The 22,369-nt window shown below is 36.7% G+C and overlaps 1 protein-coding gene across 7 annotated transcripts in view; it reads left to right on the top strand.

Annotated features, from left to right (window-relative positions):
• The window catches only part of Cdkal1 (CDK5 regulatory subunit associated protein 1 like 1), a 732,742-nt gene that overhangs the window by 202,966 nt on the left and 507,407 nt on the right, over window positions 1–22,369 (top strand). For all 7 annotated transcript variants that reach the window (XR_011372241.1, XR_011372240.1, XM_070024471.1 and 4 more), the window contains one exon: window positions 10,544–10,647. Coding sequence is in view for 5 of the 7 variants with exons in the window: in XM_070024471.1 (XP_069880572.1) it covers window positions 10,544–10,647 (104 nt within the window). In the remaining 2 variants the exon portion in view is untranslated. The remainder of the gene's footprint in view (window positions 1–10,543; window positions 10,648–22,369) is intronic.

Here is a 22,369-nt window from a genome sequence, read left to right as displayed (position 1 = left end):
TTACTTCCAAGACAGGTGCTGTTGAACCACTCCTTTCTAACAGTGATTATTTTTGAGACAGGGTCTTGCTTTCTGTCCAGTCATAAGCCTAGACTTTGATCTGTCTGTTTTGGATTTTTTGTCTTAGCTATGACTCCCAGTCATGGGTTGAGAAGGGGTCTTGTGAACTTTTCTCTCCAGGCTGATCTCAAACCTCAACCCTCTCATTCTCAGCTTCCTGAGTACAGGATTACAGGTGTGAACAACTGGCATAGCTTGTTTTGTTGAGCTTTCCAAAGACTGCGCTAAAGAAGGAATAGCCTCTTGGGGCTGGGAATGTGGCTTAGAGGTAGAGTGCTAGCCTCACATGCATGAAGCCCTGGGTTTGATTCCTCAAAAAAAAAATTCCACAGAAAAAGCTGGAAGTGGTGCAATGGCTCAAGTGGTAGTGCTATCCTTGATCAAAAGGAGCTCAAGGACAGTGCCCAGGCCCTGAGTTCAAGCTCCAGGACTGGCAAAAAAAAGGAGGAGGAGGAGGGGGAGAGGAAGAGGGAGGGGGCACAGGGGGAGGAAAAATGGCTTCTTGAACAAAAATCCCTATTTTTTAAGAAAGGGAGTGGGGATAAGTCCTGGGTAGGAATTCAATAAGGTGAGTTACTTGTATATCACCCTTTTGCTCCTTAATGTGGTAACACTATTCCTCCCAGGCACATTTTGAACTAAGCCTTGCTTCATAGGACACAATGTCACCATTCCCAGAACTAGCACATGACTTACTGAGTATCATGTCCTTGTAGCACCTGAATCTTGGGTGATACTTGGTGCTCTCTCTCTCAGATCTGATGTTGTGTTTCACTACCTTGTAATCTCTGCTAAAGAATAGTTTAAGTTTGTCTATTCATGATGCTGAAGGAAGAGCAGGAAGACTGTAATAAAATTTTCCCATTTTAAAAGGCGGATAATAGAAAACAACACATCAAACAAACTGGTGAAGGTTTCATAATTCAGGCCTGGTGAGTGTTTCCTGATGAGGCAGGAAGTTGATTACATAATTCTGAAGGTATTTGATAGCAACTCATTTCTGAGTCTGTCTCCATTTTCCTTGTCTTTTCATGTTTCCCCTTGTGGAGTTCTTTTCTGTGTATGCATGGGACAGAAGAGCGTTGGGGCTAGAACCCAGGGATTGTGTAAGTCTCCTGCATTGCTCCTCCTGAGCAATGACCCAGCTCCTCCATTTGAGTTCTTAAATAGACATAGATCCTCTATCTGAGATGCATTTTCTCTCCTTTTCCATTGTAATATTTCTGAAAACACCATGGTTCTTCATAAAGGAATGAATCCTACATTTAATAGTGGTTTTTAATACATCCCTTCTCTCTCCCAATAAAGAAAGAGAACAGTTAGAGTAAGGATCCTTGCAGTCCATGACGGCACTAAGGTCTGCTTGGGGAGAAGGCACTAACCAACCTGCACCTGAGCTTGTGAGGGAGAAGCCTTCTGATTCTCACAGCCATGGGGTGTCATTCATGTCGAGGGACTGCACAGCAAGTTACCCTGTGCTATCTCATTTTATCTCTTTGGAAAGTGCGATTTTAGAGTGCTCTAGTTTGTTTAAGTAATGTGATCTCAAAAGGTAGACGTATTCAAATTCTACTTAAGTTACTTTAATGTTAAGTAGAATGAAACCCCTCAAATATGGAGAAATTGTTGACTTAACAATGGTACATAATTGTGTGAGTGCTAGGCATCTTTTCTATTTTAGTTTGAGTGCCTCAGCCCTCTTATGCAATAATTACACCATTTCTCCACTCAAACTATTTAAGTCATTTTCCCACACAGGTTAGAAATTTATCTGAATTTAGTTTCCAATTTCAACACCCTTGAGATAGAAGATTTTCCCCATTTTCTCAGGATGTTTTGATCAAGATTAGAACAATCTCTTTTAGCCCAGGCGCCAAAATAGGCTACCTGTTAACATGCTATAGAATTAACTCCAACCAGTGTTTCCTGTGAGATTTCACCTTGGCATGAGTCACCCTCCAGAGTTGCAGAGGAAGCCAGAACAATAACTCTCCTCACTGTTCCCTTATTTTTACGCTATTTTGACATCCATTATTCAAGTGTTTTTGGTTGGTAAATTTAAGCATATGACTTAGTTGGATATTCAGGCTAGTTTTTAGGTGTATTTGCTAGAGAACACGTCCCCTATATGGACTGCTAGCATATTTGGAAGTAAATCTTTAGTTTTGTTTAGTTTAATAGTAGTTGAGTGCTATTAGTTCACAGAATGAAAATGTTATTTTTAATATTGCTGTCAAATTATCTGATCATATTTTACACACACACACATACCACAAAAAGAACAAAACCAAACCAGATAGCATAAAACACCTAAGACATCAAGAACAGTTAGGGCTAGAGGTAGAAAGACATGTGTGTGCTTTTATTATTGTGTATTTTTACTTATGATATACATATAGGTATCTACTTGGATTATATAGGTGTATATAAATACAGATGGTATATAAATATATGAGCTGTCTGCTTATGTGTTTGCTTGATTGTTTGGAGATGGGGTAATGATAGTGCCCTGATTGGTACCACTCAGCCTCCCATGTAGCTGCTAGGACTCAAGGCATGTGCCATCACACCTGACTATCTCTCCTTTTCTTATATGCATATGTGCGTATATGTGTAAGTAAGTGAATGTGTGAGTGTCTCTGTGTGTGTGTGTGTGTGTGTGTGTGTGTGGTGGGGTGGCTTTTTTAGTGCTGTGTATAGAACCCAAGGCATTGTGTATGCTAAGAACACCCTCAGCTAGTGAACTAGCCTTGAGTTACATTATTTTTAAATTGGCATCTATGACTTATTTTTAAACTTCATAGAATACAGGTGGTTCTGGCTTATGATGGTTTAACTTATGCAGGCCTTTTAACTTTATGATAGTTTGAAAGTAGCACTTATTTCATTTGGTGGCAACCATTCTTTGAATTGTGATCCTTTCCCAGCTAGCAGTTCCTAATGGAGCCATAGCTCCTACCAGCCCCACAAACACTGGGAAGATAGCCCATGCTCTGCAGTGCACTGTGGTGCCAATCTTAGATGTATCTGCAGGTCTGTTAGGTGGCTGCGGCAGGTAGTACAGGTACTTGCTAGGCACATGCTTGACCATCTGAGCTATAGCACCATCCTTACTCAATGCTTTACCACCTGAGCCAGGCTCCCCTTGATTTTTGCTTTAGTTATCTTTGAAATTGAATCTCACCTTTATGTTGGCCAACTTTCACAACTCTCTTTCTATTCATGCTTCCCACTTAGCTGGGATGAAGTACCCCACTCAGCTGTTTCCTGTTTTTTTATTTTTTTAATAGGTTGAGAGGGGTGTCATGCACCTTTTTCCTGGGCTATCCACAGACCACAATTCTCCTACTTCCTTTTCCTGAGTAGCTAGGATTGATTACAGGCATGAGCATCATGCCTTAAGTGCATTCTTGATCTAAATAATTTTTTCACTTGCAGTGTATTCAGTGGACTTAACCCCAGGGCATATTAAGAAGCGTCCAGATTGGATGAGAATATGCCTTACAAGACAGCAGTATAATTTTGAAAGATGAATTAGTTCATTTGTATATGAGTTATGCACTACCTGTGTAAACGAAATCTCCTGCAATGGTAGGAGATACATAACGGCTGCCAGAGTCCTTATTTCTTTTTCAGCTTGAGCATCCCTAAATAATGCTTTCCTGTAGCAGAGCTACTTTGCATGAGATTGCCAGTGAATATCTGGCTTCATTAGCAGTTCCTCATTGCCAACGACAATCTCTGATGCTGTCTTTGAAAGGGCTGGACAATATCTTATTTTTTTGACTATCATCATTATATAAAATAAAAAATAATAGGGGGCTGGGAAGGTGGCTCAGTGGTAGTGCGCTGGCCTTGCATGCATGAGGCCCTGGGTTCGATTCCTCAACACCACATAAGCAAAAAGAAAAAAGCTGGAAGTGGCGCTGTGGCTCAAGTGGTAGAGCACTAGCCTTGAGCTGAAGAGCTGAGGGACAGCGCCCAGGCCAAGAGTTCAGGTCCCATGACCGGACCACCCCCCCCCCCAAATAAATAGTAACAGTAGAACAGAAGAAGATCTGTAGGAAAATATATATACTTTATGGTTGACAGAATTCTGTAATTTCTCACAGGCTGTTTTAGTAAATACATTCAGTAAATAATAGTTGTTGTTATGAGCTGGGATTTTATTTCTTAGGGAGTAAAATAGTAGGTATACATAGAACACATTAAAACCCCAACTAGCATTACCATTGCTACTTAAGAGTAATGTGTCCTCTACATCTTCATCAATTGGTATTGTAAGTAGTTGAGGATAATACAAAGCTATTTCCCAGTTTTTTCCTTTACATTTTAAATTCTGCAGCTATTCCTAGAAATGTAAGGAAAACTCAATGAACCCTCTGCTATAATAGCTTCTGTAGACCATGATGGATTTTTGCTGTTCTTTATGAAATGAGATATACAAGTAAAAATAATGATTTTTGTGAAACCACACATTTCAGCCTATGTTGTTAGACTGCTTTTCTATAAAATAGTTATGATAGTACAGGTAGTTTAACTTAAAAAAGTCCTCATTCAGCTGATTATAAGGTTGATATCCTGTTTGATGTCCAGTTTGGTGTGTGCAATTCAAACATGTTGCTTTCTGATGTCTCGAGTTCTGGAAATTACTACTAAAAACTGTAAAGACAGCTAATATTTGAAAAATCTTGGATGGACACTCAGATCCTTTAATTCCTGTTGTTAGGCAATCTTTTTGGCATGCTATGTAGATTCCAGTGTGTTTATATCCTGTGCAGGGTTCTTGGTCTTATATTTCTTAATATCTAAGCTTCAGTTTCCCATTCCCATTTTTCTGATCTGTAAGACAAGAGTGTTGATATGTATAATTATTCCTTCTGTGATAATCGTGACTTCCTTTTCCCTACTTCCTGTTTCACTACTACTGTCCTGCTTAGCATACCCCTTAGCTGTGTAGCTGGTTATTGGCTTTGAAAACTGATCTGGCCCATTATGAACTCTCTAAGAAATAGCTTTGAATGTTTATTAGTATTCTCATAGCTGCAATATACTGTATTAAATGCTATGGCAAATAATAAAATGAGTATAATATGTTTATACTACTCAAGCAAATTATAGTTTACTAAGATTATTAAATGAACACATAATCAAGTATTCTTACATAAAATGACTGTGTTGTTAGGGAAGTACGGAGTACATTTGGTACTGAGGAAATTTCAGTTAAGCTCAGTTAGAGGCTTACACTCATACTTCATCATTCCCCCCAACCCCCTAATATTTGAGAATTTGATTGGATGGCTGGGGTTTGGGCTGGGGTTGTGGCTTAGAGTTCTTATTTGCTTATTATATGTGAGACCCTGAGTTTGTTCTCAAACCAACCCAACTGAGTAAATACAATAAAATGAAAAGGTGAGTTGCTTTTTTTTTTTTTTTTTTTTTTTTTTGAGTGGGAAAGGATCTTGCTTTGTAATTCAGGCTGGCCCGGAACTTGAGATTCTCTGACCTCAGTTCCCAAGGATTGGAATCAGGCACATGCCACCATGTTCAACTTGACTGAACTTTGACTCTCTATATAATTTTGAACAAGTTTCTAAATTTTTCTGAGCCTTTGTTTTTTCTATCAAAGTTAGGGAAAACAAAATTGTCTTTTCCATTTGCCATTACTGGGTGGTTGAACTCAGGATCTTATGTTGGCTAGGTAGGCTTTCTATATTTGAACCACTCAGCCAGCCATGTAAGTATGAATTTTTATATCAAGAGTATTAGGATGAGCTGGGTGCCAGTAGCTCAAGCCTGTAATCCTAGCTACTCAGGAGGCTGAGGTCTGAGGATTGTGGTTCAAAGCCAGCCTGGGCAGAAAAGTCTGTGAGACTCTTATCTCTAATAAACCACTCGAAAACCAGAAGTGGCTCTGTGGCTCAAGCGGTAGAATGCTTGCCTTGAGCTGAAGAGCTGCACCGAGGCCCAGAGTTCAAGCCCCATGACCGACCAAAAAAAAAAAAAAAAAGACTATTAGGATGATATACAGACAATTGGTATAAAATGCATATCTTAGTATCTATCAAGTATTTCACTTTTTTTTTTTTAACCAGTATTAGCTACCTCCCCTCCTAAAGCTATTTTAAAGGTTGTGAAGAATTTTACAGGAATTGATAGAGTTATGATAAGGACATTTCAGGTAAAGGGAATGAGAAATACAGATCAGGACTTGAACATTATTGAAATAACTTTTTGAAACAAACTTTGCAGCTAATAAACACTGAATAAAAGAAAGTATAGCTCCAGATGTTTTATAAATTTAGTACAAGTGTTTTAGTGCAGAAAGAATGGAACTTCAGAAAGAGCACAGTTGAAGACGGAAGCCAATGCTAGGGTAAGATCCTGGAGTAGAGAGAGAAAGAAGAGTGAGTCAGTAACCCTCGGGGTCCTAGCCACAGAGATGAAAGAGATGAGGGGTTTGGAACTGCATTCTGCTAGTTTTTCTACTGTGCCATTTTCTTTGTTTGTTCTAGGTTTTAATCTTGGCACGCAGGTATATTATCATTTGAGATCTAATCAGATTCTGCTGATGTTTTTCTACTGTATTTGTTTAAAAAATAAAAAAAGTTAATGCTTTTTGGGGGCAGGGAGTGGACCAAGATGAAAACTCACAATAGGCTGTGTTTTAACAATCAAGTCTGGCACAGCCTGGTTGTATGAACTTTTTGTTTCTTAGGTTTCCTGTGCTTGAGGATCCTTCAATACAGAAGAACATGGCCAGATCACTGTGGTTTTTCTAAGTTTTAGTTGTCCATAAAGGGTTGTTATTTTATGACATTGGAAACATTGAGGTTTTATACTCTGTCACTTGATTAAAAATAAATAAGAATTAAATTATATGAGGGGAATAGAATATGTTGTCTTGAAGTATTAATACTTGAATCAAAATGTTTTATTTATTATTCAAATTTATCCTTGACCTGCAGCAAAGAGAAACAGAAACCTAAGTTATAGTCACCTTTTTTTCTCTTCATGTAGGTGACTTTTTAAGACTGTAACTCTGGTTCTTAAATTATTGCAGAACTTGTGGTAGGTAAAATTTTTAAAAAACTTAATATATTTTTAAAAAAGTTCTACATGTATTAAAATTTTTAGTTTTCATTTGCTTTATGTGGTCAAGTGTTATGTCAATATTATGTGTTTAAACTCTTTGGAATAGTATAATTTGTGAAAATTCATTGTTATTTCATTTGCTTAGTTTATATAATTTAAAAATATTCAACCACAGATAGTTTATGAGGTTTCAGGGGAGTTAAATAGCTAAATCAAATGCTGGATTTCTTCCCTTTGGAAGCTATTAGCTGTGTCTTCACATGGAGTTACATTACAAAGCTGAGTAGGTATGGTGGGCTAACTTTGTCCTTCCTTCACCACAGTCCAGGTCGCTTCAGGCTTTGCATCTTCCTTGAAGCTCAACGGCCATCTCATTTTGGTTTTGGCTTTCAACAGTCATCTTTCAAAGATCTTTTGTATTCTGACAGTTAGAGGAACTGGCTCAGTGTTCTTACTCTTGGACAATTACTTAATTGTTTACAGATAATTGAAACTTTCTATCCAAGATTTCTCTTATGAACTTCTTTATTTTAAAGGAGGCCTGTCATGTTGAAATGATCGGTCAATTCAGTTCTTGGTGATGTATGAAAATTTTTTCTAAAGCACCAAAAGGCTCATTTTTTTCCTGAGTTGGCCCTGCATGTCTTCTTGTATAACATTCTGTTCCTCTTTAAAAGTAAAATACAGTAGATTTAACTCTTGAGTTAGTATTCTTAGTGGTGTGCTTAAAAAATAATGTGAATTTCAGAGTCACTTTAATATAAGATATTGAATTGGTAATATCCAACATTATTTTCTATTGTGATAAGAATTAGGCCATCTTGGGGCTGGGAAGGTGGCTCAGTGGTAGAGTGCTTGCCTTGCATGCCTGAGGCCCTGGGTTCGATTTCCTAGCACCACATAAGCAAAAAAGAAAGAAAGCCGGAAGTGGTGCTATGGCTCAAGTGGTAGAGCGCTATTCTTGTGTTGAAGAGCTGAGGGACAGCGCCCAAGCCCGTAGTTCAGGCCCCATGACCAGCCTCCCCCCTCCCCCCCCCCAAAAAAAAAAAAGAATTAGGCCATCTTATACAATAGAGCTTATACTCTATACAGATGACATCAACAGCTGTAGTTGAGGAATAATTTGATGTATAATATTTTTAATTCTTAATATAATATTTGTATTTCTTGATTATTTAAATATAATTGTCCTATTAGGTCACTTTAAGGTTTCTTTCCTTTTTTTTTTGGTTGATCCTGGGGCTTGAAATCAGATCATGGGCACTGTCCCTGAACTGTTTTTTGCTCAAGGCTAAGATTCTGCCACTTTCAGCCACAGCTCTACTTTTAGTTTTTTGGTGATTAATTGGATATAAGGGTCTCATGGACTTTCCTGCTCCAGCTGGCTTCTAACCATGATCCTCAGATTGCAACCCCCTGAGTAGCTAAGGTTACAAGTGTGAGTCACCCCAGCACCTAGCTTAAGTCAACTTGTTTTATTTCAGGTTTTTAGCATATTTTTTAGTTAGTATTTTTAGTAGACATTTTTCCCATGGGGATTACATTTCCACCATTATTAAATGAGACAGTAGGAAAATGTGATTGGTTTCTACAGTTAGCTTTTTGGCCAAGCTATTAGCATCACATCTGTTCCACCACGTGGGGTATACCTTGAACATGAAATGCACAATTATTTCCTTGAAGAATTGCTTAAAAACAGACCCATTAAACAAATAATGGCCAAACACTTAGTAGATACAGATTCTACTCTGACTTCGTTACATGTATTCAGTCATTTACATTGTAAATGTTTCCTTTCCCTTTTTCCCATTTGCATTCCCTTATTCCTTCTCTGACTAGTATCCCTTAAGACAGTTGCTTTTAAGAAGCAGTCTACATAGGAAATATTAGTTGCTTCTATTAAGACTGCCCACTTAATTTATGGCACGGTTCATTGTTAATGGGACAAACAAGAGAAAGAGATCAAGAGGCACAAAGAAAGTTAGAACTAAGTTGTGGGGATGGCAGATTGCTTGGAAGCATGCTTATTTTACTGAGTGAATGTCAGGCTTAGGGGGAATCCCAGGCCCATGGAGACACTGGAAGAAAAGGACAAAGAGAATGCTGGTCTTCTGGTGTCTCCTGCACATAGCTCTGAGAACCTGAGCTGTAGAATTTAGAAGAACATGACAGGTCAGACCAGGTGACACATTTTGCCAAAGACCCAGCAAGAAGATGAAAAACAGAAACTGGATGATAGTAACAGGATGAAGGCAACAAGTTTGGGCCAGTGAATAGACAAGAAGCCTGACTTTACAATTCCCAAGAGTAAAGGAGAGATACACATCTTTTTTTTTTTTTTTTTGCAGTTTCAATACATTTTTATATTTCTGTATGCATTACTCTCAAATCATAAGAAATGATTAAAGCACTTAAAACCTTCTAATAAAAAATCTGGGTTTATGCCCACAATTGTACATACTTATAATTAAGAAGCATTCTTTATATTGTTTCCTCTATAGCAAATTAATACCATTATTTAATTACACATCCTTTAAAGAACTAGTGTCATATACAGGAGGCTAAGTACTGGCAATATTGCTGAGTATATGCTATATTACACTATATCTTCTGTTGGATGCTGATTATATCTCAGTGTTGTTGGTCCATATCTTTTTCTTTTACTTAAGATTGTTTTTAATGGTTTCCTTTTTTGGTAATAAGAAATTTGTTTAAATTACATTTTAAAATTATAAAACAATCATGATTTTAGTATTAAAAAGAATTTTTCCATGATCTCTAAAACCTACTGGGAAATAAGTCAAGTTTTTAAAGGTGATGCTGTTGTTTACTTCTTTTCTTTGACTAATGTAATCCCAGAGAATATTCATTGGTTGCATTCTACTATTTTTTAAGGAATGAAAGAGGTCTGAACATTTCTGGGGGATATCTGCATCAATGAAAATGTGTGTTGCCCGTTCAAATACGAGTTAAAAATTAAATGAACATGCTTCATTATGGCGAATGAAATCGTATGTGTTAGCAATACTAAAATTCTCTCCTTATTTGATGGCCCAATAAATTCAGGTGGCTTACAAAAAATGTGTTTTTGAATTTTTTTGATTACTAATTGCTACTATTTATAAAATTTGTTCCTCATGGATATGTGTAACTTAAGCTAGTATGTGATTTTTATGACCAAGCTTGAATACTTGAAACTGAAAAAGATTATAAATTTCTCTGCCTCATGGAAACTAAGCATGTAACATGTAGGTAATAGTTTTTGTATCTCATATAAACTAAGTAAATGTTACTAAATTAGTACCACCGTGTTTATTTTGCCCATCCCCATGTTTGGGACACATTAACTTTAAAGTTCTTAGTCTTATTATTCCTCTCATTAAAACAGGTGTCTGAATGCTTGTACCTACTGCAAAACTAAACATGCCAGAGGAAATTTGGCCAGTTATCCAATTGATGAACTAGTAGATAGAGCCAAACAATCTTTTCAAGGTAAGAGACTTTGTTTCTGAAATCATGAGTGAAATTAGTCTTCGTAATAAATCATTTTAATCGTAACACTACACTTTGCCTGCTTCTTTAGCTTCCTGAAGTTTACAATTCTTTTGGATTAATTAATAGACATTATATTTAAAAGCTACAGTTACATTTGTATTAATTACTTTTTTGTTACCACTTTTTTATGACTTTAAAGTAAGTACTTATTTCAGACTTTATTTCCTATCTGAAAAAGCAAGATGATGATGATAGTGGTGCTGACGATAAAAAGAAGTGAAATTCACTAGACCTTTAATCAGTTAGGAATTTTGTAGATAGACCTATTTAGTTTTCTCTTTCCTTGCTATTTTCTTTTTGACCAATCAAGAAACAGCTTAATAGAGGGCTCCACGAGTCCTTTGGAGAGAATGGCCAGTAAAGAAGGCCTTTTTCCCTTCTCTACAGTACTATTTCTGGGTCCTCTCTGGACTCTCTGGACTCTCTGGAATCTCCCAGGGGAAGTCCCCACTAGAATGCTTGGTATGGGGTGGCCAGCCCCTTGTGAATCATTGCTTGTTGGGAAATGTGATTGTCTTGGTATCTTTCAGCTTGTAATAAGACTTATCTTGAAAATGAGTCACATTTGTGTTGACATATAACTGCTTAAACCATGAAGTTCCTCTTTTGTCTTTATTTATAATAAAGATATAAAATAGTGGTGTGTTTTTATACCCGACATGAGATAATCTATTGTCTCCTAATCTTTTGGGTTAATAGTTATTGACAATGTGCTTTGCCTTTTAGGTTGGAGTGCTGCTCACACCATGCATCTTATTTAGAAAGCACAAATTCTAAGCACAGTGCTTTATTTCGTCTGTCTAAAGCTTTTATCAACATGAATTTGGAATGCTTTTAATAGAGAGTCAGATACATCTATTTGTTGATTTGACACTTCCCAACATTTTTATTTTCTTATATTCTTAGTATAGTGCCCTCCTGCATTTACATTCAACTCTATTGGAAGAGAAACAAAGGAAACATATTGACACTTGCTTAGAGTTCTGTTATTAGAGCCAGCCAGGTTATTGTCCAATCTGAGGGGAAAGCTGTTCATTGTATTTTCTGCAACATGATTATTGTAAGGATTTTTCAAAAGGGCAAAAGTTCAGTAGAAACCTAATCTATATACCTGATAAATTTGCTGGCTTTTTAATTAGTGTTTATTTTTCCATATATCTTTCAGATAACAAGCATCTAAAACATGTGTGATCTATCCTTTAAACACTGTTGATTAGAAGGCATACAAATTAGTACTTTTTCAACATTATACATTTCTAAATGGAACTTCATTCATTTTTTTTAGTATTGGGTTTTATTTAATTGAAAATTTATTTGAAAACGTACAACTTTTAAAATCACCATTTAGGAAGTACAAGTATTTATCTCCTTCCCCGTATCTCTCTTCCCCTGTAACTTGTTTGATGATTGCTTCATGACTTTACAGATATAATTATGTATTAACTTTGATTTGAGAAAGAAGACAAATATCATTTATAAGCTGATTACAGAAATTTCCTAATCATATCCAGCCTAACAGTCTGATTTGTCTTTGGAAATACCCTCTGACATGTTACATCTGTAGGACTTTAGTAATAGTTATTTAAGGTAAGTAATTCAAAGAACATGCTAGAACTTAGCAGGAGTTAGTGGCTATTTACAGATGAGGTTCTAGAAGGTCACTGTCATTATCAGTAGTTGTTTTCATTTGTCACCATAGAAGTAATGTAAGGATTTTTTTTTTTTGTCTTGCTATCTTGAAACTAGATGCTAGTTTTTGGACTGTAGAGTGCCTGTAATTGATAAGTGGTTCTGTTAATGAAGGATTGAGGTCAGTATTTACTGGGTAAGCTATGTGTGCAGGAAAATACTAAGTTGTCAAGTATTTGTTACTTTTTGTTGCAGGCAGAGTTAGGATTTGATACACTGGTCTGTAATTTATTAGCCACAAGATCTGATCTCTCCAAGACTTAATTTCCCAATAGGAGCATTTAGTGTTATTTGTCTAAGTAATTTGAAGTATCATAGGTGAATAAATTGGTTGTGTCAGTAGTATGAAGAAGACATGTTATTTATATTATGGGAATTAAGAATGAATCTAGGAGAAAAAGTCTGATTCAGGTGAGAATCGTGAAGCAAGCATAGCAAAGATATTAAATGATTATAATCAAACAGTAGAGTTTTCTTTTATTTCTGAAATGTTATAAGGAAACTTTCTCAATATCTTAAAGAAATTTTAGTTGCTTTGAGTATAAAATACATATATAGTTGTATTCCTAGCTTTGTTTTGTTTTATATCCTCTCTGTCAACCTAGCATTCTCTCTCTCTCTCTCTCTCTCTCTCTCTCTCTCTCTCTCTCTCTCTCTCTCTCTCTCTCTCTCTCTCTCTCTCTCTCTGGTTGTCTTTGTTTTGTTTCATTCTTTTTTTTTTTCCTCCCTAGAACTTGAACTGAGTATCTGAGTGCTGTGTCTGAGCTTTTGTCCTCAAGGCTAGCCTCTATCACTTGAGCCATTGCTCCACTTCTGACTTTTTGGTGGTTAGTTGGAGATAAGAATCTCACAGACTTTCATGCTTGGGCCTGCTTGGAACCTAGGTCCTCAGATCTCAGCTTCCCGAGTAGCTGGGATTACTGGCATGAGTCACCAGTGCCCCACTCAACCTAGTTCTCTGTAACTAGGTTTTCAGTGACTGGTTTTACCTTCTCAGTATGTTTTTAGTTTTGGATGCAGATCTGCATCGGGTATAAGATCTACCAGGTAACTTCTGGATATTATCTTGTCTTCACAGACTATTAGGAAATCTCCTTCCTCCCTTCCTTCTCTCTGATAATTCAGGTGATTAAAAAAAAAAATCCCATGGTTAACAGTGTTCTGGGGGCTGAGGTGGCTGGTTTTGACATGGTTGTATTTTAGATATCTAGAAAAACATGTCAAGCAGTGACCAGGACTTTGTTGGGGCCAGAATGAATTTATAAGCCAGTGTTTTCTAGGATATTTGTATTGATTTTTTTCTCTAGCAGCTAATCAATCAGCTTCAGTTGTATAAACGATGGAGCAAACCTTTTTAAGTGTGCCGGGTGAGTGGTGTGGAAACAACACCTTTCACTGCTGTCTCTGAAATCAAAACGTAGAGATGATGGATGAGCTGTTTTTATAGCTATCTTGTGCTTTTCTAGATCTCATTTGTGTGTTGCTACTTTTTCTCTCCCTCATAAATCTGAAAAGGGCCCACAAACTAAGTGGCACAAACCAGTTATGGAAAGGAAAAGTAAATTAAGATAAACTATTCAGAGCTGGGAGAAAATTTCTAGATGCCTAGTGATTTCAGTATTAATGTTAGGATTAAAAAGCAAATTTTGCTATGTCTCAAGACTGCAAAGAACACTGTCTGTTAAATATAAAATACATCTGGAAAACATTGCTTCTTAGGGAGGGAGGGAAGTACATAAGCCGTATGTTTTTCCCCTGTTGTTGTTATGTAAGCTTCAAATTCTTCAGTTATGTTGTTCACGTCAAGCCCCACTTGAATGATCTTTCATGATTACTGTACAACTGTTTTGATCCAAGACCAAAAAGGAGCCAATAAGTTCATCCTATTAATTCATATCACAGTGGAATTAAATTTCTCTTTAATTTCTTTATCTTTCACTTCTACTGTGTTCAAATAAAATAGAGAAATCCGTTTTCTCTGTAGAATGAATGATGTTAATTTACATGGTTATGTCAACTTCCAAAAGAGATTTTAGGCAACTTATATTAAATGGTTATATGTAATAGACTGTGAAAATAAAAACTGTATAGATTTTTTTTTACTTGAAAGAGGGAAGATAATTTGTTAACTGGTGAACCTTGACACTCTACAAGAATAGGGAAATGGAGTGATCTAACATGAATATGTAAAAGAAAATATATAGTTTTTACCATGAGAAATATATGTTTCTAGGCTTCAAACAATAACAGGCTCATTTATTTTTATTATCATCCATGGTATCATAGCACATTTACCAGACACTTATTAAGTCCTTATGTGTAGGAATTAAAAATATGCAGCTTAAGCTAGGCACTCATAGCTCATGCCTGTAAACTTAGCTACTCAGGAGGCTGAGATCTAAGGATTGTGGTTTGAAGCCAGTCAAGGCAGGAAAGTCCAAATGACTCCTATCTCCAGTAAACTATTCAGAAAAAGCTGGAAGTGGTGCAGTGACTCAAGCCTTGAGCAAAAGAAGCTCAGGGATAGCACCCAGGACCTCAGTTCAAGCCCCAGAACTAGTACACAAAAAAATGTAACATTATGATTTCACTCTAATGCATAAAGGCCTGGGTTTGATCCCCAGCACTGAAAATAATAAACAAGCAAGTAAGCAAGCTAGCAAAGCATACCATGTAGTCCTTGTCTTCAAAGAGCTCCTCTCAGTTGAGTCTGAATATCAAGTTAAAGTTGTAAAGCAGTTAGGGAAAGAAGTGTGACCAAGAAATTTGAAGCTCTTTGTTAACAAAGTCATTGATCTTTTAAGCTTAAATAAGTACCTTTAATCTATCAAATACCTTTTGTCTATATAAGGTGATCTCAGCAAATGACAATACTCATGTTGCCTCTTCATCTCCTGTAACTTGACCATTCTTTACTAGTCACTTGAGGCTACTCCTCAGAGTCCTTACTATTGAGTTCTTGTTAGTCTCTGCCACTGGCACATACTTCATTTTCAAGATAAAATCTGTTTGTCCTTCGAAATTCTGAGGATTACAAGAATCTACAGAAGAGGTTCATGAAGAAAGAAATCCACTAGTGACCCATCACCCAGGTTGACTGTTGAAAACTATGTGGTTGTTTTCTGTTCATTCAGCAGTGAGCATTTATTAGAAACAGTTTGTGTTTATGGGAATAGTCACATGTTGTAGTAAAGCTCTGATAGCAATACATGTCAGTCAATTCCTTCTGACATCAGTGCAGTGAGATGAATAGCAGTTGAGGCCACCAGTAACCCATGAAACAGATGAGCCTCTGTGACACAAGGATGTTATCCCAAAGTGGGTTTAAAGAGTGGTGTTTGTTCATAGTTCCTTGAGTATCACAGCAGAGTATGTATAATTCAGAGCAGTTTATTCATTTATTTCTTTATGAGTTCTGTGAATTGAATTCAGGGTCTTATACTTTCTAGGCACTTGAATCTTGTAGTTCTACAAAACATTTTAAGCTTCTAGAAATAACCTTTTGTACCCATTCTTATGACAATGATAGTGTTAATCATTCCTTACTATGATTGGCTACTTTTATTTATTTACTTATCATATATTTGTGCTGAGGATTTAACCTTGAGCCTCACACATAGCATGGGCTCTGTACTGAGCTATATCCTTGGCCTTCCATATTTTGTACTCTGTGTATTTTATAAAACAATTAAGTCTGTACAGTAGCCTATATTATATATGTATTATATTTACTTTATGATATTCACACACACATACGTACACATCTGTATTCCTATGCTTAAACATGATAATAAGAATCTGAGAAAACTCATGGAAAGAAACAATATGACATTGGGTAAGAAATTGGAACAGAGGAAAGTAGACCATAATCCCATATGTGGTTTTAAAAATAAAGCTTCAATTTTGACTCTAAACTTCTTGAAAGCTTGTTGTCTAAGGGGAGAGGAAAAAAAAATCACTTACTTGGCATTAGATTTGAAAGTGTTTTCATGTCAGAGTTTATGGAAGGAGTACTGGGGAATATACCAGATCTCAACAGCATCCCTCTACCACTTAGACTCACATACTGTGTTTGTGGAAATTGTGTATTTTGGCAATCCTTGTTAGAACTTGCAGACATGCCTTGAAAAGCATAACACTTTGAAAGTATTGCAAGGCTAGTCAATACTGTAATACAGAATTTTTGCCAAAGAGCCTAATAATTTAGGGGCTTGCTCACACTAGATCATATTTTAGGGTGAAGAAAGGTGATACTAGAATTTATATGTTTGTGCTTCATCATCTTTAAATTTTTTCTTGTCTTTTTCTATTCTTTAAAATACTAGTGAAGTAGTCAGTGAATATAATTATTGAGTATAAATCTGTGGGGATACATTTTATACTTTTTACCTGATTCAATAAAGTGATGTTTAGAAATGTGGAGACCACTGGTTTAGAGGACCAAAACAGACCGTTCATTTTCCATTGCAAACAAATTCAGCTAAGGCTTTGAGTCAAATAGGGTAGCAGAGTTTTGTGTTCTGTTGATGCTGAGGTACACATCTCCCATTTTGATGACATCTGCTTTTGATATCAAGTAAGCAAATCACCAAGTTTATGCCCTTTGGAAGAAAACTTTAGAACTTGAGGGCTCTTGCCTGGACCCCCCCTAGCAGCAGCTGTATATCTCTGCTTCCTGGCAGAGGAAAGTAAGCTTTCCATTCTCACCAATACACTTCTCTTCCTTCCATCTGACTTTTTAAAACCCCAGAAGTCAGGCATACTTGAGTTTAGTAGATGCTCAATACATGTTGAATGATGGCTGATCTAGAAGTCCTTATGCCTGATAGAATTCTATATGTGAGTTGGAATGAGTATTGAAAAGACAGTATGGAAAAGCCATGTGTATAAAATGGGACAGAGATTCTGCTTGGCTTTAGCTGCTCTCCAGCCCAGTTAATTGAACATAGACTTCATTGTACTACACAGGATCTGAGTAGTGGTGGCTTACCTCCTTTTGCAACGAGGAATATTTTACCTGGGAAATCACTTTCTGATGTTATTTTACTGCAAGGGTGTATTCACCTAGATCCACACTTATGATTATAAATAAATACATACTTGCTTCAACATTTTTCTTTTTCTTAACAGAAAAATCATTTTGATAATGATTTTTTGGTGACAGGGGACAAAAATTAGCACAGGGCTTTCAAGAGTTTGAGCTGAGGATGATGTGTCTCTGAGATGATTTCTGTGAACTTTAAAGGCTGCACGTTGGTTTTGGAAGGTTGTGCAATGGGATTTTAATAGCCCTGGAAAGGTGTAAACGTGATACAGCTACCTGGTGGTTTGTAAACCTGACCTTTGTGAGCTGTTTTCTGGGCAGAAGTTGTACTTGGTGATGCCAGCAGCTTTTATTGATTCTGCAGACTTTGCAGTTTCTAATACTGGCTGTCAATTCATTTCACTTGAAAAATTATTAAATTTTCCCCCTAGTTTTTGTGGATATTAAATTGCCGTAAACATACTCATGCTGTGGCAGGTACCACAAGCACAATTTTCTGCATGAAGAAAACAAATGTTTGTTAGTGGGACCTTGGCTGTTGGGCAGAGGTTATAAATTTCTGTGTTTCTTTTTATTTGTTGCTCTGTTATGTTCTTTATTTCTCTTGGTGTGTTCTAACACATTGCTTATTACTTGTAATATATAGGGGAAAAGGTTTTAGATTACTATAAGAAATGTGCCCTTTAGTTAATCATTTCTCATATCATTAAGAAGAATAGAACAGAAGACTGGAAGACTTAACCAGAGACAAGGCAATTGAGTGAGAGTGAGAACAATTTAATGAATAAATGAACTTAGTGCCTCAGGAAAGGAATGAATGATCCTGTTTCATACATCTGTTTGGCTTTCTTTTGTTGTGCAAGGGCTCCAACCCAAGGCCTCAGGAATGCTAGGCAAGCATTCTGCCCCTTACCTGCATCCTCACTCATAGATCTTTTTGATTTATTGAATCAAAAGTGACTATTGGTGATAGTAGTCATTTCTAGAAATGAGTTTTAAACTTTAGTGATTCTGAGAATTACCTCTGAAACTTTGGGGGTATGTATTTGAAATACAAATATTTTGCCAGATTCTTACGTCCCAGATTGGAAGGTAGGGATAATAGAGACCATTTCTAGAAACTTTTTTTCTAGGAATCTAGCTTGGTTGAATATACCCACTTGTGCAGTCATTTTGCCAAAATGCTCAGTGCAAATGAGGGAAAAATGTTCTATTTATGTAAAGAAGTAAACATCTGGTCCCATTTCCCCATGTAATCAGGTTATGGGGAAGTTCCATTCATTCTATGCTAGGCCTTTTGTATTAGTAGGTTTATGCCACTCAAAAATACTAAGGAAGATAAAAGAAATGCAAATCAAAACAACATTGAAATACCACCTCACCCCAGTTAGAATGGCCATAATCAAGAACTCTAATAACAACAGATGCTGAAAGGGAAGTGTACAGAAGGGAACTTTACTGCATTGTTGTGGAAGTGTAAACTTGTTCAACCACTTTGGAAAGCAGTATGGAGGTTCCTCAAAAAACTGCACATAGAGCTCCCCTATGACTCAGAAATCCCACTTTTGGGCATTTACCCAAATGATCACAAAAAAGACCACACTAAAGCTACCAGCACAACTATATTTATTGCAGCATTATTTACAATAGCTAAGATATGGAACCAACCCAGATGCCCCTCAGTAGATGAATGGATCAAGAAAATGTGGTATATATACACTGTGGAATTCTGTGCCTCCATCAGAAAGAATGACATTACCCCATTTGTTAGGAAATGGAAAGACTTGGAAAAAATTATAATAAGTGAAGTAAGCCAAGCCCAAAGAAACATAAGTCCCATGGTTTCCCTTATTTGCAATAACCAGTGTATGTCTGAGTCAAGCAGAAAAGGTCAGATAAGTTGATGTTAGGGAAATGAATGCCAAGATAAGTATTCAAATGTTTTTTTTTTCTTTCATGCAATTGTTTCTAACATATTTATAAGTTGATGTCTTGGTTGCTTTGTATGTCCCTCCCCCACGGTATAACCCTTGCTTTCACTGTATTTGATGTTAGTATAATTTGTGGAGGGGAAGGAAAAAAAATTGTTTAACTAGGGATACAGGTGGACCCATTGCAACAATGAGATGTACAAGTCGTTATGTCGAAAAACAAACTTTACAACTTTGGTGGGGGGGTGGAAGGATCGGGTGGTGGCGGGGTATGGGAGGGGATGGGAAGGGGAAACAAAGGAGGAGGCAACAATGCTTGATAAGAAATGTACTCGTTATCTTGCCCATGTAATTGTAACCCCTCTGTATGGTATTTTCACAATAAAAATAAAAATTTAAAAAAATACTAAGGAAGTGTCAAGCACCAGTGGCTCATGCCTGTAATTCTAGCTTCTCAGGAGGCTGAGATCTGAGGATCACAGGTTGAGGTCAGCCCAGGTAGGAAAGTTCATGTGACTCTTTATCTCCAATAAAACTATACCCCACTCCACCCCATCTCCTAAAAAACTTGAACGTGGAACTGTGGCTCAAGTGATAGATCACTAGCCTTGTGCAAAAGAAACTCAGATTACAGCAGTCCTTGAGTTCAAGCTCCAGGACCAATGCAAGCATGTGCATATGAGCTACAGACTGCCAGGCACGACACACATGTGTAGTCCCAGCTGTTTAGGTGACAGAGCTGTGATGATTGCTTGGGCCTATAAGTTAGGGAGCAATCTGTGTGGCAGAATGAGATTTCATCTCAAAGTCATCACAAAGCTACACCAAAAGTGTCAAAATTTACAAGGACATAAATGTGTTTTCTCACAGTTTTCTATGCTGGAAAAACCAAGATGTGCTTACAAATTCACTGTCTGGGGGGGTCCAGCCCCGTCTCTCTTGCTAAGATGGGATGCTGTTGCTGTTTCTTCTCAAGATGTTGAGCTTTGTATCCTCATGTGATGAAAAGGATGGAAAAGTAGTTCTTGTCATAAAGATTCCACCTCTCAGTATTAGTGCTTTGGGACTCAGTTTCAACCTGAATGCTGGTACAATCAAAACTGTGGTGGTTTTTATTTGAAGATCCTGAATGGGATTAGCACTGTCATAGCCGAGTGTGAGAACACTCAGCCTCTACCTTATCCGTGTGTGAGAATGCAGCTGTGGCACCATGCGTGGAGCATTCAGACACTGGATCTCCTAGCATCTGGAACTTGATCCCAGCCTTTTGGAACAGTGAGCTATTTAGAAAAGGTCAGATAAGTTGATGTTAGGTGAAATGAACACCAAGGTAAGTATTCAAATGTTTTTTCTTTCGTGTGATTGTTTCTAACATAATTATAAGATGATGTCTTGGTTGCTTTGTATGTCCCTCCCCCATGGTATAACCCGTTTTCACTGTATTTGATGTTGTTATAATTTGTGGAGGGGAAGGGAAAAAACAAATCGTTTAACTAGGGATACAGGTGGACCCATTGCAACAATGAGATGTACAATTCATTATGTCGAAAAACAAACTTTACAACTTGGGGGGGGGAGGGTAGGGTAGGTGGGAGATGAGAAGGGATGGGAAGGGGAAACAAAGGAATAGGCAACAATGCTTGATAAGAAATGCACACATTATCTTGCCCATGTAATAGTAACCCCTCTATACGGTATTTTCATAATAAAAAATTTCTGCGTTTATAAATTATATACTTGAAGAAATTTTGTTATAGCAGCATGGACATGCGAAGGCAGCTGTAAGCAAGTGTTTATTTTTTAAGCTCTACAAGTTTGAAAATTACTAGCCTAGCTCTTTCCTAGGCCTGTGTCTGCTTAGTCTGAATTTATTTATTTCCCTCTTTAATTATCATGCTTTAGTATATATTATGTTAGATTTTTCAGCAGAACATCACAGTTATAATTTGAAGAAAAAGAGACCTTTAATTATGCTTTATAAGATAAACTTTATATTATGGAAATAATCCTTCACTATGTAGCAGTGAAGTAATTGAATCATTATGCAAGTATAAAAATAATATGTAAATCTGTATAGGTTTGGAACCTACCTTTGTTTTCTTGAAATAAGGTATACATTTTTGTTTAAAAAGAATGGATTTAAGAAATGCTAAAATATGATTGGGAGTGTGTCTCAAATGGTAGATTGCTTGCCTAGTAAATGTTTTGCCCTACTTTAACCCCCAGCACTGGAAGAAGAAAAAGAAGAAAGGAAAAGAAGAAAGACTAAAATTTTTAAATTGAAGAGGAATTATGCATTTCTACTATACTGACATTTAATTTTTATATATTCTGTAATTATGAATAGTAATGTTTAAAAGTTTACAGTTATGTAGAAAATACAATTTTATACAATCGTATGTACTATACTATCATAACTATTCTTAAAAACAAGCAAAAATTAAGAACTGGAAAAAGAAATTAAGCAAAATAGTTTTGTCATTTTCCTACTTTTGGTATTTCCTATATTCCCATAAATACATACCACTTTAGTTAGGTTACATAAGCAATGTAACTTATTTTGTTTTTGTTTTTGTTTTTGTTTTTTGTCGGTGGTGGGGCTTGAACTCTGGGCCTGGGCGCTGTCCTTCAGCTCTTCAGCTCAAGGCAAGCGCTCTACCACTTGAGCTACAGCACCACTTCCTGTTTTCTGGTGGTTTTATTGGAGATAGGAGTCTCACAGTCTTTCCTGCCCGGGCTGGCTTTGAACCGTGATCCTCAGATCTCAGCCTCCTGAGTAGCTAGGATTACAGGCGTGAGCCACCAGCGCCCGGCAATGTAACTTATTTTTAAATGAATGGCATATTTATTAGTTGTTAACTACAGAAAATTAACTCACATGTGTTTGAAGCAAAAGAATCTTTTTTTACTTTTTATTTTTCCTTTATTTATTTTTAATTGTCAAGGTGATATATAGAGGGGTTACAGTTATATATGTAAGATAGTGAATATATTT

This window comes from Dipodomys merriami, unplaced genomic scaffold, assembly GCF_024711535.1.
Source record: "Dipodomys merriami isolate MVZ:Mamm:240054 unplaced genomic scaffold, mDipMer1.0.p SCAF_16, whole genome shotgun sequence".
Taxonomy (NCBI): Eukaryota; Metazoa; Chordata; class Mammalia; order Rodentia; family Heteromyidae; genus Dipodomys; species Dipodomys merriami.
The sequence above is the reverse complement of the archived record's forward strand: the minus strand, read 5'-3'. Positions and strand labels throughout refer to the sequence as shown.